Raw genomic sequence first — 18,052 nt, 5'->3', positions numbered from 1 at the left:
CACGGACAAATATCAGGTGTGCGTAACTGGTGTCTAACATAAACTCTCGCAGGGCGACCTGGGCCACAATCGCCGACTTATTCTGCCGGCGTTGCCGGGCTCACAGCAATAAGTGATCCAATGTCCGTATTATTATCGCACGAGCAACTTTAATACGCGCACCTGTGTTTTACCCAATGAAAGTCCACAACTTGAGTCGCTCCAAGCTACGGAGCATAATATCGCTGACCCAACCCAACCTAATTTTTGTTTGTGTTCTTTCTTTGTATTTTTTTTACGTCATGTGTATTTTACTTTGCTTGTAGTTCGCCTTTTATTTGCCCCGCGTTCGTTATTTTATCTTTATCGTTTTTCTATATTGTAGGCGTCGAGTTTCAACAAATTATTCAGTTACATGGGACTCGCTTATAAATTTCTCATTGCCGAAAGGAGGTATTGTTGCAACTCGACGCTGACGTCACATTACCCAACCACAATACTTCATTATTCAATGTCAACACTGCGGATACCGCTTTTCCTATGGGAGGCTATTCTCATGAAAACAAACCCCCTGTTGAACGAGGTTAATGATATCCCGTTCAGCCGCTGACAGGCTCAAATCGCTTCTATTTAATCGCATGACGTCACACTGCTGTCACGTGATTCTGTCTGGTATATAATTCCATTTCGCCTTAACACAAAAACGATAACGAGGACTACCCAACTAGCGCCTCTATCGGCACTGAGACCTCGAGGTCAGTCTAAGCTCATGGCGGGCTCTTACGAGCCCTTGCCTGGCCGTCAAGTAAGCTTTTGCCCGATCGTAGCTTAATTTATACAACAAACTAAAAATGGTTTAGCTTTACTGTCAAAAGAAAACTCTTCCCGGCATACGTGCTTGACAAGAGAGAATATCTTTAACACAGCAGCATGTTTACAAAGGCGCAATTTAGAAAGATACGTCAATATATGACATGACCATCTCACACTTCTGCAGTTTAAATCGAGAAGTGAGATTCATGAATGATGTATATAACGCGTTTACGTTAAATTTCAAAATGCGAACGTAATATACATGCCCTTTCTTTAGTGCTGTGCTCTCTTGTCTATGTATGATATGTAAATTAGTCAGTAAGTGATGACGATGCGATGCTTTAGTTTACATTTTGATCATTGTTCTGTGAGCTCGTTTCTGTTTAAATATTGTTAAACTGTGGTTTATTTACTCTTCTTTTAACGGGTATTAACAACTTGTAGCGGAAGGTTTCTAGAAATGCACGCGATTTCATTTTGTTTCTCAAAATGTAAGACTTTTGCTTTCCTTAATAAATAAAACTTGTTTTCAGGGGCTGTGATGAAATTTTAAACATTTATTTCCCTAGCAAGGGCCAAGGGAAAATGTACTGCACCCCTGCCTTGGCACCAATAAACCAATTATGTTCAGAACTTCCTTTGGGCTAATTACGGTTGCCCACATTTTTATGTGTCTCATACCAGTTGGATTCCCATCTTTTCTCAACAATAAAAGTGATGAAAAAACAATTTTTCAATCCGAATTCTGGCAAAACTATTATGGGGAGAGGTACCTCCATTTTCCGGAGTCAAAACGCCTTGAAGCAAAAGAAGACGCTCGGAACATGTTCTACTTTGGATATGACAACTATATGAAATATGCTTTTCCCCAAGATGAACTAAACCCGATTGCTTGCTGTGGCCGAGGACCTGATCTCATGAATCCGTGAGTATTTACTTATTTTGACAAAAATATTCTTAAACGAACAAAAATTTACTTTGATATTTTTGTCCGATTAAATTTTTTGTTTATTTATTTGGCCAAAATATTCTTTCATTTTCCACTTTTTGTAAAGTTAACTAACTTAACTTTAGATTATGGTTTCGAAAGTTTTGACAAAAATATATTTATGTTTTATGCCTTATGTAGAGTTAATGCTTAAGAAAATGACTTTAACAGACAATATTTCGTCTGTCATCATACATTTTCCCAGTGATATTCGACCATGTAAATAAAATCTTTAAAATCAAATTTTCGTTTTAGATTGAATTTGAACATCAACGATGTCTTGGGCAATTTTTCTCTTACACTTATTGACTCACTGGACACGATTGCCGTAAGTGGAAAATTGATATTTAAAAGAGCATATGTGTCTTTGGGCAAGACACTTTGCTTTGCGACAATTACTCCAACCCAGTGGCCACTTACAGGGTGTCTGAATTGTCAGTTGTATTAAAAAAGAATTCCAAATCATTCAGATCATGGGTAACTCCAGCGAATTCAAACACGCAGTTGAAGTTGTTTTAAACCAAGTTTCATTTGATCTTGATTCAACGGTTCAGGTTTTTGAAACCAACATCAGGTATTTCGTTTATCTATGTTAAGTTGAAAATATTAATTTTAGAAATTGAGTCTTGCAAGTTGCATAAGTCGCCTGACTTTTCTTTCGAAGTAATTTATAGCAGGGGTGTGCAACATGCGGTCCCCAAAGAAAAGTTGTGCGGCCTGCAAAGCCAGCTGCATATTTAAAAAAAAATTATTTATTGTGACAATAAATTTATATAGCAGTATTCTTCAGAAATTTATGAGTCTTAACTTTTCTGCAAGTAGATAACTCCCTTTTAATATCATTAGATCAAAGATAAAATAAAACTATTATTGGTTAATGCAAGCCTATGTTAAATAAAGTACAGAACGCGGGTTCTCCCAGTAATTTATACTTGGACCTTCTGTAATAAAGGTTGCCTTATATTATCAAAATTAAGTTTTTGAAATACAAAGTAAACATTTCTGTCCAGAGTTCTAGGTTCCTTATTATCTGCCCACCTTATAATATCTGATCCTCTCCAACCATTTGGAGACATGCGCCCTCATGATTATAATGGTGAACTCCTCTCTCTTGCTCATGATCTTGCTGTGCGTTTACTTCCAGCTTTTGAAAATACAAAATCTGGAATTCCATATCCAAGGGTACGTTTATAAATACCGGTGACCTGATCTCATGAATCTGTGGGCATTTATTGGTACGAAAATAATGTATGACTCAGAAAGTTTATTTGGACAAAAATAATGTATAATACTGTCGGGAAAGATGGGACACCTTTGCCACATAATATCCAAATATCCTGATTGTGTTTTAAACAAATAACAACGGTCTATGTGGGAGTCATGAAGATCCGGTACTATTTTCCTAAATGTTCTTACATTGATACCAGTTTTTTCCTAAATGTTCTTACATTGATACCAGTTTACTATACAGGTTAATTTACGTCACGGTCTTCCTAATTCAACAATCACACACACTGCTACAGCTGGTGCAGGATCACTTCTGCTCGAGTTTGGGACCCTCAGTCGATTAATTGGCGATCCCACGTTTGAAAATGTGGCACGCCGCGCAATGCATGAACTTTGGATGAGAAAAAACTCAGATACAGGATTGCTTGGTAAAATAATACGAATATAAATATAACATTGTATATGACATAGATATGTGTATTTAATGTGTGTGTATAGTCTAGTGTCTAATACCGGTGTGGCTGTACTCAGTGTACTGGAAATGTATTTTTGTCTAAGGTATCTATATTTTATTTCAGGCTTGTCAAAATATTTATGATTTTGCTATTTTTTAATCTCAATTTTTTTTTTTAATCTCAATTTTTTTCTGATAAAACATTTGACTTTGGTAATTTTTAATTTTAATAAATTTTTTGGTACCGATGCAATTTTTTTCCTCATGAAATATTAAAAATGTCGCTTCCACACACAGGTGTTGCTATAGATGTTGTAACAGGAGAGTGGATGGGAAAACAAAGTGGTGTAGGGGCTGGGTTAGATTCATATCTTGAATATTTGTTAAAGGTAGGAAAGATAAAATGAATGGAACTAATGATCTTACTGAATTTGAATATTTAATTCAAGATATTCTAACATGATAAATAAGTGGTCCTTAACTCAGAACCTTATACATATAAATGCACAAAATTGTATTTTGGATATAATCAGGTTTGGATATTTGATTTAAGATATTCTAAAATACTATTTAGTAGAAGGGGGAAGATGGAACACCTTAAAATAAGTTTTTTATATGAAGTCAATTAAAATATAAAGTCAATATAAGGTCCATAATTTAAATGGTCTGTTATTGATAGGCTTACATTTTATTTGGAGAGAAAAGAGACCTTGATGTGTTCGATGAAGCGTTACAAAGCATCAAAGAACATCTGAGGCGAGGGTAAGTCACAATTTGCTCTTTGTTTATAATGGAATTTTTAATTATAAAAAAAATTGTATGTAATACTATACTACAGCTATGATATGCTGCTTTGACAAAAATATATTTTTTTTAAATTATCAGTACAGTACACAGTGACTTTCCGAACAACTTGTAATATAACTGATTAAAAGTAGCAACAAAAGATTGCAATGTCCACAAAGCTGCATGAAGTACTTGGCTAAAAAACATTATAAACAAACTTATTTTGAAGAGTGTTGCTGAATGTCTTAAAAAAAATATCTCAACAGTACACAGTGAACTTCCGAAAATCCTGTACAATAATTCATTCGGATTTTCTTTGCAGACGTAAGCATTGCAACAGTGGTTCAGGCGACCCCCCTATTTATGTAAATGTTGATTTATCAAATGGAATGATGATCAACACGTGGGTGGATTCATTGCAAGCATTCCTACCTGGATTATTGGTATGTAGGTTGATTATTAAATTTATAAAATTATCCACAAGAAGTTTATGTGTTCAACTCAATGCCTGCACTGCTACCATTGTGATTTGTATGTGTATGTGTTTTAAGGCAAAACACTTAACAGCAATTGCTACAACCCAGTGGCCACTGATGGGTTGTCAAAATTTTGAGCTATACCGACCAAAAAATTCACTCTCAAGTTACTTACATAGTAACTTGTAAGTCGGCATAAGGTGTATGAAACAGAAAACCTGTGTTGTAACGACTCACGACTGTTTTTCGCTCAGCTAAGCGTGGGTAAATAAATTGCAGTCATTCAAAACAATTAAAAATTTTAAGTTATAGATAGAAATTGTGATCTAAAAATACCAATAAATTTTTAAAAAACGAAACAGATTAGGCCATTCAAAACTTTTTTATTAGACAAACTTAATATTAGTAGAATACACCACTATGTAATTAACTCTATTAATATAGTCTGGCGTTATGACAATCAAATCATTTCTGTATTTCCTGTCTTTGTGTATAGGTTCTTAATGGCGATATAGAGGAAGCTATATGTTGCCATGCGTTGTACTATGCAATATGGAAGCGTTACGAGGCATTACCTGAGCGTTATAACTGGAGATTAAAAGCTCCAGATGTAAGGTTCTATCCACTTCGACCTGAGTTTATAGAGAGCACTTATCTACTTTACAGGGTAAGAGAGACCGTATTTCATATAAATATATAGATATAGTAGGGTGGGGAAAGATAGACATCTTTAGCACATAATATCCAAATATCTTGATTGTGTTTTAAACAATTACCAACGGTCTATGGGAGTCGTGAGGACGGTTTTATAATTCTTTGCATTTTCTTTGTTTACTACCAAACAGGTCAAGAAATTAGAATGAAAAGGTGTCCTATCCCCCCCCCCCACTACTATATACATAAAGATCATGTGTGGTGTTTTTTATTCTAGTTATGTCTGTCACTTACCAGGTTCAATATTTAATACAAACCGCTGGTTTTTGTGTAGGTAAAGCTATCAGTATTTAAATTTTCTTATGTAAGTTACTACTTGTGTTTTTGTGGGTGTTGGGATGATTGGCCAAATCTGGGCTTAAAAGCCTTTAGACAAGGACCTTTCTCGTAACTTACAACTTGGAAGTAAGTACACAAACTCAAGAATGAAATTACATTCATTCATATTGAAACAATAAATTCAACCCCAGGCCACAAAAAATCCTTTCTACCTCAACGTGGGCCGTGAGATACTTGATTCGCTCGAGCGACACGCCAAAACTGAATGTGGTTACGCCTCGCTGCACAATGTGCTCGACAAGACGCAGGAGGACAGAATGGAATCTTTCTTCCTCAGTGAAACGTGCAAGTATCTTTACCTGGTAAGTTATTTTGTTAAAAGTATCTTATTTATCATTGCATGGCAATTATAGTTGTTTTAACATGAACACGGGTGTTCTGTTTCATACACCTCGTGTCCGCTTTTAAGTTACCATGTATGTTACTTATTTATCTTCGCGTAGCAGGGCAATGGCAGTCGTTACACCACGGGTGTTCTGTTTTATACACCTCGTGTCCGCTTATGAGTTACTATGTATGTTTTATTTTGGTGCGGATTTTTTAATTATTTTTAAAAGTGTGGCTGACAATTTAGACAACCCATAAGGGACCTGGGTTGGAGCAATTGCTGGCTTGCCCAAGGACACAGAAGCATATAAAAGCAGGCTATGATATGTTTTTAAAATCTTCCTAATATATATAGTAATATAGACATTAGACATACAGTTTTTTTTAATGCTTCTTGATATATTATAGATATTTTTTTTTTTAATTTTTCTTGGTATTTTGCAGTTATTCGATTTTGAAAACCCTCTTCACAAAAGCAGTGGTATGCTGAGTGTCTTCACCACAGAAGGTCATTTGCTTCCTGTCAATCTAAAGAAACCTTGGGAGTCTGACTTCGACTTCTGTTATGCAGGAACAACTGGCAATAAAACAACTTCTAAGTCCAAAGTCAGTGTTCTGGTGTGATTTGTAATTGATTGTGTATTTGTGTTAGTTGTATGAATGAACGTAACTTATTTATTTTTGAGTGGTAGGGTAAAGTCAGTCTTTATAACACATCGTTCTGTTTCATACACCTCATGCCCGCATACAAGTTTCCAACAGTAATTTGTTTTATCTTCTCCCATAGCGGAAAAACGACAGTCGTTATAACACAAGTGTTCTATTTCACATATCTCGTGCCTGTTTACGAGTTACCTTTACCACATAGTCATAGACAATTTATTTATCCTTGTGTGGCTAGAAAAAAACAGTCAGCATAACACGGGTGTTCTGTTTTATATACCTTGTGCCCTAACTTTGTGGATCATTTTTTTAAAATTATAATAAAGTTACATTCATTCACAACAGTTATTATAACACAGTATTCTGCTTTTCTTTTTTTTGCATCATAAACCTTCCTACACCACAGCGGCAATGTGAATTCATTCCACTGGAACGCAGATTTTCGCTCCCACTGCGTCGTGACTACCTTCGTCAAGTGCATGAGATGGTGGGAGGGGTCACGTGACATAACGTGGGGATAAATGGTCACTGTTACAACACAACCACTAAATATGAGTAAGTAAATATTAGCATAGTTGAAATGTTTTTTTAAATAAATTTTTAATTAATTTTGGATATTATCATGTATATCCTTTTTTCCACAGACCCATATATCGTCCCATTGACTTGAAATTGTTCCAAAAACTAAAACCGCCCTCTCAAAAACCTTATCATTTTGTTGAAGAATTTTGTTCAAACCCTACCAAAGTAATCTACCTATCAATGGTGTTAGTGAGTCTCATACATGCTTGTTGGCATCTTATACAACAGTACTGCTGAAACATATTTCGAATCCTGGAATTAAACTGTATATATACAGTACGGTGGGAAAGATGAGACACCTTTATTATATTTTCTCATCCCATTTAGTAGTCAACAAAAAAACATTCGAGGAATTATAATATACCGTTGTTTATTTTTTAAAACACGATCATGATATTTGGATATTATGTGCTAAAGGTGTCCCATTTCCCCCCACCCTACTATAATCATTATTAGCTTTTAGCATTCTCTTTAATGCATGTAAAAGGTATAGGTGGTTTTTCATATATTAGATGACCGTTTGTCCCCAGAAAAAGTGCAATATGTTGTATATATTGAGTGCCTTTTTTTGTACAACTGGTATCAGTAGTGACTTACTTTGTTCCTTGAAATGTGACAATTATCGAAAAATAAGAGGTTTAGAAGTACGTTTTTTTGCATTATTTTTTTTGTTTGTTTGTTATTTGCGAAAGTTTTGTCTTTTTTTTCCCTTTACACAATCTTGAACAAAATACTCATGAAATATAATACGATGTTTTTTAAACCTAAATCTTTTTATTGAGGCCAAATCTTTTATTTATACTAGGTTGGGTAAGATGGTATATTTTATTTTATTTTGTCCCATTTGGTAGTAAACAAAGAACATTTAAAGAAAAAAAAAATAAATAAAATATATATAATAAAAAATAGTATCCTTACGACTCTTGTTTATCAAAATGAAATCTGGGACATTATGTGCTAAAGGTATCCATCTTACCCCATTGTACTTTTACGTCTTCCGACCCTGCGTGATAGGTCAACGTAATGAATATATGTGTTGTCGTATCATTATGACGTCACAATCGCTCTCTATCATCCTGTAATGTCACACCGTGTGCAATTCTGTTGCGGAAGTACCCGTGTTCGTTTCAATGTCTTCTTAGTCACGTTTTTTTCTGCACGTTTTTTGAAGTGTTTGGTTTATTTCATTGCAGGTGCGAATAGTGCGAATAAAACTTATTATCTGATTTTTAAATTAATTTTTAGTCAGGTATATATGGTAGGGTGAGGAATATGGGACAGCTTTTCTAGCCTGGTAAGTACGTAGAGAAATTTAGAGAAAAGATGGCTCGTGTGCTCATTCTGTGTTCTCGTCTCATTAGGAATTACGTAAACGCATCCTTACAACTTTATAGGAGTTATTTGTCAAACACAAGATAGTTATGAGGTATAGTATGGGATATTATGTGCTGAAGGCAACGTCTATACTAACTTTGGCTGAAGGTATCCCACCGTACGTTGTATATAGTAGGGCAGGGGAAGTCGGGATACTTTTAGCTCAAAATATCCAAATATCCTGATCGTGTTTTAAACATTTAACAACGGTCTATGTGAGTCATGAGGATACGGTTTTATAATAATTCTTTAAATGTTCTTTGTTTACCACCAAATCGGACGAAAAAAAAAACAGCATTAAAAGGTGTCTCATCGTACCCCAACGTACTGTATTATCGGCAAATGCTTGTTAATCAATCAACAAAAAACAAATTCGACGAATCAGCCACACACGCAAGTGACGTCATAAAGCAATGTCTGGTTCACATGTTCAACTATGTCGTCGCTAGATGGTATCATTGAGTAATATAAAGTAGGCTAGCTGTGTGACGTTTTCTGACGAAAGGGAAATGGCCTTTACGGTCGTCTTTCGGTAAAGTCGTTTTTTTTATGATAACTGTAACACAAATGTTTTTTTAAAAAAACATTTTTTAAAACGTTAACCAAAATTTAATCAATTTTTTGTTGATTTTAAGCATCAAATTCAGTCGTTTCAAACAAACACAAACAATTTTAAGCGAAGTAAAATATTCGGATTTTTTTAAGTCATAGGTAGAGCGTACAGTGTTCTCGGCTCTCTCTTTCGTTTTAATCTTTAAAATTGTGCTCAGCACTCTCCACTAATCTGGTGACACCCACGTTCAGCAGTTTTTTGAAAGTCTAAATTTGGTCGAAAATTCCGCGCAGTCGAACTGTTTTCATGTTTTTGTTGTCACGTGACGCCCCCCTTTGTTGCGTGACAAACAGCGGGGACGCACCAGTGAAAGACAAACGCTGTTAAACGTAACCGTCAACACATGCGTTTAAGAGAGCACTCAAGCATTAAGGCCAGGCCCCTTTTGGACCCACTATCTTAAAGTGGAGGTAAACAGCCAAACAAGACATATGGACCTTGCAGCGGCAGCACAATTCCAAGCTTATACAAACTACCGAGCTCAAACCGCGCAAATTAAATGAACAAATCGCTTTCGGGCGAGAGAGTGACGATAAATTGTTTCAGTGATTAGTCTCTCTCGCATATGAACAATGGAATACGCTTAGTACACCAGTATAATAGAACCCGCGCTCTAATCGTCCTTTCACTCGCACCAGCGTCGCCATTGTTCGTAACAATTGCGCTTTCCGCAATTTTGTATCGTCAACGATCGCGCCGCGCGAAGCGTTGTGAGAAACAATATCCCGAGTGAGAAAGGCAACGTCGAAATTAGAAAAACGGACGGAAGACAGAAATAATGGCCAGTTTCAATGCGAAACCACTGCACGCGATAGTTCGAGCATTGTTACGAAATAAAGGAGTGGAAAAGGTCTTTGTTGCGTCAGACACAATTTACAGCACAACTGACTAGGTCGCTAAAAAGCACCAGTTATTTTTTTAGATTTCACTTGTTTGTTTATTAACAGAAAAAGATCAGTAAACAGGTGTATGGATTTTATACGTCAACTTAGTTTGGAATAGACGTTTAACGATTTTTCTGTGGTATTTTATTTTCGTAACAGAAAAACCTTGTAATCCTAGTTCGTGTATTTCTTATCTTCTCGCATGAGGAGATACATCGGTGCGGTTTCGTGTAAAGTGCGTTTTTGAGTTTTAATCAAATCAGACGAGTATTTTTAGGTCAGAAGATAACGTAAAAAGCAAAATAAGGACTTTTCAGACTTATTTGGTTTCATGTTACATACAATATAGAAGGGTGGGGAAAGATGGGACACCTTTTCATTTAATTTTCTCGTCCCATTTGGTAGTAAACAAATACCATTCAAAGAATTATAAAACCGTTTCCCTACGACTCTTTACTATATATTGTCGTATAAACATACAAGCCAAATGTGTAACAGACTCTCTTTATTTCAGTAGCCTGTCGTATAACTTATATGACTGAAATTTCACGCGATACTCAACTAGTGCACTGTGTTGATCTCGATTCTAAATTCATCGGCTACGAATAACCTTCTTTTACGTCACCACTGTATAATCTACTCGACGACCCCAACTGACGTCATAAATTCGTGACGTCACTGCAAAGTTTCAAGATATTCTAACACGTTATTATGGAAAGCCCCGATCTTCAGAGGGAAACTCCCAGTCCGGTGACGTCAGAGGAAATGACGTTGAAATCCGGCATCGACACAGGCCACGTTAAGCGACCAATGAATGCATTCATGGTTTGGTCGCGAGGACAACGACGAAAAATGGCCCAAGAAAATCCAAAAATGCATAACTCCGAGATCTCAAAGGTAAACAGAACTTTATTAAATTTCTAATTTTCGCTAAACGTAAATTCTCATTTAATAAAATGCTAATAAAATTATTCAAAGTTCACCATTTTATGTAAATCTTCTTATATTCTTTTTTACAAATCGTTTGCTAAAACCTTGTGTGACGAAATTTCGTCTTCTTTTTACAGAGACTCGGTGCTTCGTGGAAGCTTCTCAACGAGTGCGAGAAGCGGCCATTCATCGACGAAGCAAAACGTCTCCGTGCTCTTCATATGAAGGAACATCCGGACTACAAATACAGACCCCGGAGGAAACCCAAAAGCCTCATCAAGCCAAAAGATCGCTTTGCTTTTCCTCTCTTCCCAAGCTCGGGAATGAGTTCTCCAACACACGACGCATCCACCGTATCATTAGCCATACAACAGGCAGCAGGTAAATTATAATATATAATACAGTGGGGTAGGGAAGATGAAACACCTTTTAACTCCATTTTCCGTCCCATTTGGTAGTAAAAAATACATTTAAAGAATTATAAATCCCTATCTTCAGGACTCCCATGGACTATTTAATGTTAATTGTTTAACACGATCCGGATGTTTGGATATTATTTGCTAAAGGTGTCCCGTCTTACCCCACCCTACAATATTTCACCCTGGGTCAATAGGATACCGTTAGCACCTGATTTCCATATTTCGGATCATCTTTTTCACAACTAACAACGCTCTTTTGGAGTCGCGTGGCTACGGTTATAGTAAATATTATTTTTTTGCATTACCAAATGAGACGAAAAAACAGATTTAAAGCCTAATGTCATTTAAGTGCAAAAAAAATCTATTGTCAATTGTCCGACGTGTGATCATATTTTTGCCATCTATTTCACATAACATACCTCGTGGTATAACAACATATAGTAGGTTGGGGTAAGATGGGTTTTGTTCTCTTTTCTCGTCCCAATTGGTAGTAACAAGAATTTTTTACAGAATTATATAACCGTTTTCTCGCACTCTAAGTGAGCGTTAATTGTTAAAAACGTGGCTTTGTTTTTTTGCCAAAAAATTATCACACATGTTCGTTGCTTTGTTCTGGTATTTATTTACGTGTCTGAGTGTCAATTACTCTAATGAAAACGACCTGTCTATGACAAAATGTCAGTTCGCAAATTAATACCAGATCGAAATGTCATTTCGCTAATTAATACCAGAATAGCTGTTTTACAATACAATCATAACATGCCCCACATCAGCATATATATATAGTACTGTAGGGTAAGATGGGACAACTTTAGTACATAATATCCAAATTTTCTGATCGTGTTTCCTGAACAATTATCAATGGTCTATGGGGGGCGTAATGATACGGTTTTATAATTGTTTGAATTTTCTTTGTTTACTACCAAATAGGACAAAAAAGGAAAGAATGACCCATCTTAACCCAACCCAAGCACGTTTGTGTCCAATATAAAAGTGATAAACTTGTTTTCCCCCCACCAGCTGCTGCTCATCTCAACATGGACCCTATTGTGGTGGAGAAGGCAAGAGCTGCGGCGGCCGCCGCGTTTTACTCGACGTCACAATCCTTAACGACGACTTCATTCCCAAGTCTGAACCCCCTCAGTATGACGTCACAATCGAACGCAGTTAGCCTCGCAGCAGCCATCACTCAAAGCAGGCTTGCAGCTGTTGCAGCGGCACGTGACCTAGGTACACCAAACTCGATGTACTCACCATCCAACGGTCTCTACTCTCCTCCTGCTACTACAGGTAGGCACATGTTAAAACTTATGGCATTTTCCGCATTAAACTTTATTACATAGTATGGTGGGAGAAGATGGGACACCTTTGGCACATATTATCCAAATATCCTGATCGTGTTTTAAACAATTAACAACGGTCTGATGGGAGTCGTGAAGATACATTTTTTTATAATTCTTTGAGTGTTCCTTGTTTACTATCTAATAGGAGCAAATAAAATAAAAAGTGTCCTTTATCCCAACCTACTATATACATTTAATGAAACCGAAGAAAAATATGAAACCCATAATTTTCGCAGGCGCCTCCCGATGTGGATCACTACTTCACTCGCCTCCGTCTCCAGGAGCAGCAGCCATGGCAGCCGCTGTTATGAACAGCGCTTATGTGATGAACACACCAGGTGCTGGCTCGTGGTCGCCTTCCCTGCCAAGCCCAACCCTATCAATGCAGAATCCCTTTGCCTACATACTGGTGCCAGGGTCTTCGCCCTTCCCAGCCAGCCCGCTAAAAAGTGGACTCGACTACTTTTCCCCGCTTCCCTTACCGGCGATGTAGGCGGGCGGAAATCCGCCGAAAAGACCGGGCTCGGTCGGTAACCAGCAAGTTCCTCTGATCGCGCGTGCGGCAAAGGCGAGGCGAATTCTTCTACAGGATAGACGCTAAATATCTGCTCTCGGATCAGCCAATAAGTTTCCAATATTGTACTTGTGTAAACAGGTGGTGTTTATAACCTTTCGCTACGATCCCAACTTACTGGGCTACTCGACTCGAATACTAACAATCGCGGTACGATATTACTCGTTGTGGAATCACAAGGGTGAATTTTAAATGACGCGTGGTCCGAGGTCAAGTGCTTAAAGTTTTATTGAAGGCGCGTGCCGTTGTCTGCCTACAGTCCTTATTGAAGGTTTAGCATATAAACATGTCGGTTGCCAAAACACTGGTATACAGTCGCCTGGCAGCGTCGTGTGTAATCAAAATGCTTTTTGCCTTCAAGTGCGTCCATATTACCAACGCGCATTATGATTGCCGTGCCGAAATGAATTTTAACCACAAGACCTTCAGGCCACCTTCTATATTACTGTGTCCTCGACAAAGCGTTCTGCGCTGATAATAACCTCTTTTTGGTGGGTGACATTTTTTGCTTCAATCTTGTTCATTATCTCAGTGTTTATTTACTACCCGCTATTCCGCGCTATTTGCAAGCAGGCTCCAACTTAATTCTTGGCCAGCTTTCTCTGTACAAAGCCACGCGAATAATCGGATGAATGCGAATCAGCGCTTGTAAATCGACCTTGAATTAACCCATAACGTGCGCGGGACTCCTTTGTTTCGCATTTTGTTATCAACACGTCAAAGCTACTTACACAATCTCACCGAAGAGAATCTGGAAAGGCATGCCATACCACACCAAACCAACGCGATGCACCATCGACTAGAGGTCGACTGTTTGTTGTGTGCACCAATGGCCACACCTAAACGCGGTTACTTGCTTTGCACGAACATCGGCGCGCTGAGGTCGCTTTTAATTCAATTACCGTCAGGCGCTGAACTTCGCCGTTCCGCTACACCGCTCATGCACACATCTCCGCTTATTTTCCGCCGTAAACATTCATCTTCAGCGGAGTTGCGAATTCACTTTTAACCGACGACCTGTTTCAAAAACCTTAATTTTTTAAGGGGGAAGACATCATTGTGCAAGGACGCGATATCGCACTAGATACCGGTGTGGATTTTCGGGCTAATCCTCGAATAATTCCGTTGCGTCGTTCACCGGCTGATACGCGGCCTACGATTTATTATTCCCGAATAAGTGCCTTTGTTACAGCTCAAAGCGCGTTCGACGGATAGGAGGTTTAAGTTACAGCTTTATGACATCACAGACACCACAAGTTCGATCAGTTCGCTCGTGGAATACGCCCGCGGCGTCCAAGCGCTCGAAATCTGTTTATTTTTACAAAGAAGAGCGAAATGCCCCAAAAGCGTCGCAGCCTTCGCACGCAATCCGTCGCCTCGGTCGATTTTAATTAATATGAATCACCGGCGTTGATTAGAACTTACCGCGGCGATTGAGTGCGATTATCCTCGCCGAATTTGTTCTTGTCACGCGATCCAGTTCGGTAAAACAATACAGGCACTATCGCGCCCGCGTAACAATTACCATCATTGCAATTATCTTTACCGCGCTTTAGCTCTCTTCAGTTCATTATAACGGTAACACTTTAACCCTTTGAACCGCTTATAATACATCAGCCTGCGTTTTTTTTTCTGTTTTAAACCCCGCTGCTACCAATATGCTGCAACAAAATCTCTCGTACTTCCGAACAAGTCGAATTTTTATTTAAATCTTATTTTCTTTCTGCCGACGATGTTTTGAATAACGAAAAAATAAAATCGAAGAGCTGACTCACATGTGTTTTATTATTTGTAAAGTAAGATAGGACGCATTTTTTGGTATTTTTCGTCTAAATTTGGTAGTAAACAAAGAATATTCAAAGAATTATAAAACCATATCCTCACGTCTCCTATAGACAGTTGATAATTGTTTAAAACACGATTATTGAATATTATGTGCTAAAGATGCCGCATCCCCCCCTACTTTATTTAAATTATTTAGGATCCGGTTTTCAGGCAAGGACAACATCTTAGGTATCTGGTATAACGTATTGTGAAACATATAGCCCTAGGCTACTTAAAAGATATATTCGTATAATGCATGGCAGGTTTTAGAATCTTAAAATGCCATCTAAGTCCAGTAAACGGAAACATTTACCGTTCTACATTTTGACGTTGCCAAAAAATAAAAAAATGCTTGAAAAAAATTCTTTTCGTGCCCAAGAATTTGGTGACTTGTACCGATCGACAGTGACAGCGCGCACTATTTTAATCGTCGGTCTCAAATAGGACACCGCAGTGACGGTGCAACAATTCGGCGCACGCCAAAATAGAAAATATTCCGGAACATAAATCGTTCATTATTAGCCAACAATTACACTACGGTGTGTAGTAATCGTGGCCGATGTAATAGTTTGTTATGCCCGTGTCGGCTCTATTATGATGTCACACAGGTGATTCAGCGTGGCCACCAATCAGAATCACATTGTACCGGTGCGTATCAACTGGATCGCGTGCGAAGAGCGAAACCACAGAGGAAAGATTTCGCTTCTTACTCGGAGGCGGGATATCGTAATTACGAGTATAAAGGTACACAGATAAAACAGCTGTAAACAATGAAAGTATATATTCGGCTATAAATACTTAATGATCTGCCCGCTATTTCTGAAACACCGACGCTTAGTTTTAGCGACGTGTTTTTTTAAACGTGTTGGTAATTCGCGGAATTCCGCTAATACGAAAATCTTATAAGATGTGCCTGCCGCAAAAACGACCCCGCAGCGAAAAGAGATGTAAATGTCAAGTATAATTTTGCTAAAGGGCCGAATTTATTGAAAATTTTGCTGTTCGGTATGAACTGTCGTTGCATTTAGATTATTATTAAAAACTGTTTATCAAAAAACTTTGAGCAGATTTGTCATTGGTATTTTTGCTTCGCAATTTGTGGGCAAGAATTTTGACGCTGTTTTTGGGCTGTATTTTAGTGGGGCAATAGCTCCCGGGCTAGTTGTAAAATAATGAAATAGACATATAGTATTGAATGAATGAATGTACATTATTTATCTTCGTGTGGAAGGGGCAACGACCGTCGTTATAATACGATTGTTCCTTATTGTTTTTCTATACAACTTTCACAATATGGTACAGAATAATAAATTGAAAGGTTTCCGAACTTTCTTTCTTCATTAACGTTGTGGTAAGACACAGGAATTCCCGCAAACGGTGATTTTTTGCCGCTCCTTTTTCGGTGATCAGGACTTGCAGATCGAACACTTAAATGCGGTGAACGCTTTAACGTTTGCGGTTCGACAAAGTTGATTGTTGCGTTATATGCGAACTTTTTTTCGAGAACAAACACTCATTGTCTAACGCTGTCAACTTGTGAGAACGACCGCGGAAATTTTCAGCTTAAATCTGATTCATCGCTTTACGCAATAGCGATTCTTGTAATTTCAAAGTTTCATAACACAATGGAAAACAATACACAAAAGTATAAAGCAAGCTTTCAATATGTTGTTCATTTTATTTTGTATAGGATTTTTAACACACTTGCTTGTTGTTGTTTTTTGTTGTTGTTTTTTAAATTTGCTTTAACGCGATGATGATCTGCAAATAAACATCAATTGTTTCGTGGTGGAACAGCGCTGCCGACGTTCTAACAATGGCGGTCGTTTGTTTCCTTTTCTAATCCTGCACGTCACGGCTCCCTGTATCCTTTGCTATTCAAATTTTGCTCTATTGTCGTGAACAATGCGACACGTCAGAGTATTTCAATGGTTCTCCAACCCTCCATTATGAGCCGAATAATGACAGGCATTGTGAGCAAACAATGGCGAACAACCATCGCCCAAACAACAAAGGATTCGGCCACAATGGAAATTAATTTAATCAATACAGAAAGCGCATAAACAAGGATGCAGCCACTGCATTGTATGATCATTATTTTCTGGCGCACGAATTTAAATCAAGTCGGTTCATGCACAAAACACAAGCGATGGATGACTGTGACCATAGTAGGGTGGGGGAAGACAGCACATTCAGCACATAATATACAAGTATCCTGATCGTGTTATAAAAAAACAATTAACCACGGTATATTGAAGTCGTGAGGATATGAAATTATATTTTTTTTGTTTTTTTCTTTGTTTTCCATCAAATAGGACAAGAAAATAGAATGAAAAGTTGTCCGATCTCCCCCACCCTGTTATATACAAAGATGGCAATTTTCGTTCCAACGCTTTATTTAAAGGTCACATAAAACTGCCGCGTAAAATAGTAGCAACAGGCGTGGCGTCATTTACATCGGCATGCGAGGTGTTATGCCAACAGCAATTCAGGCAACCAGAGATCGCGTTACCGGCGCTTACTGCAAAACAAGCAACGCAAATCTGCCACATTGGGGTATAGCAGTTTCCTACGCGTTGTAGTCCTGCTGTTGCACTTACATTATTCTTGAGTGGCCACGGGAATAATCGGTGTAAAAATAGACACGATCGGTCCTCGGCTTCCGAGCGGTTGTTAAAAGTACAATGGATGTAAGGCTGAAGTACACTTGGCCCGAGTTATCCCTTTGTACGTTGCATTATGA

The 18,052-nt window shown here is 37.9% G+C and overlaps 2 protein-coding genes across 2 annotated transcripts; both read left to right on the top strand.

The window, feature by feature from the left end:
* Positions 1–705: 705 nt before the first annotated feature.
* On the top strand, positions 706–8,574 carry LOC149743390 (ER degradation-enhancing alpha-mannosidase-like protein 1). Its single transcript, XM_089874862.1, has 13 exons — positions 706–1,717; positions 2,036–2,108; positions 2,251–2,354; positions 2,791–2,962; positions 3,252–3,435; positions 3,759–3,850; positions 4,141–4,223; positions 4,570–4,690; positions 5,220–5,390; positions 5,908–6,078; positions 6,548–6,709; positions 7,173–7,321; positions 7,411–8,574. The coding sequence occupies exons 1-12, from the start codon at positions 1,416–1,418 to the stop codon at positions 7,269–7,271; spliced, it is 1,734 nt and encodes a 577-aa protein (XP_089730988.1). The 5' UTR covers positions 706–1,415; the 3' UTR covers positions 7,272–7,321; positions 7,411–8,574.
* A 1,606-nt stretch (positions 8,575–10,180) lies between these two features.
* Positions 10,181–15,255, top strand: LOC149743389 (uncharacterized). Its single transcript, XM_089875029.1, has 4 exons — positions 10,181–11,116; positions 11,287–11,530; positions 12,589–12,858; positions 13,148–15,255. The coding sequence occupies exons 1-4, from the start codon at positions 10,931–10,933 to the stop codon at positions 13,402–13,404; spliced, it is 957 nt and encodes a 318-aa protein (XP_089731155.1). The 5' UTR covers positions 10,181–10,930; the 3' UTR covers positions 13,405–15,255.
* Positions 15,256–18,052: the final 2,797 nt, after the last annotated feature.

Source organism: Ciona robusta, chromosome 1 (genome assembly GCF_009617815.1).
Source record: "Ciona robusta chromosome 1, ASM961781v2".
Classification (NCBI taxonomy): domain Eukaryota; kingdom Metazoa; phylum Chordata; class Ascidiacea; order Phlebobranchia; family Cionidae; genus Ciona; species Ciona robusta.
This window is presented reverse-complemented; position numbering and strand designations above follow the sequence as displayed.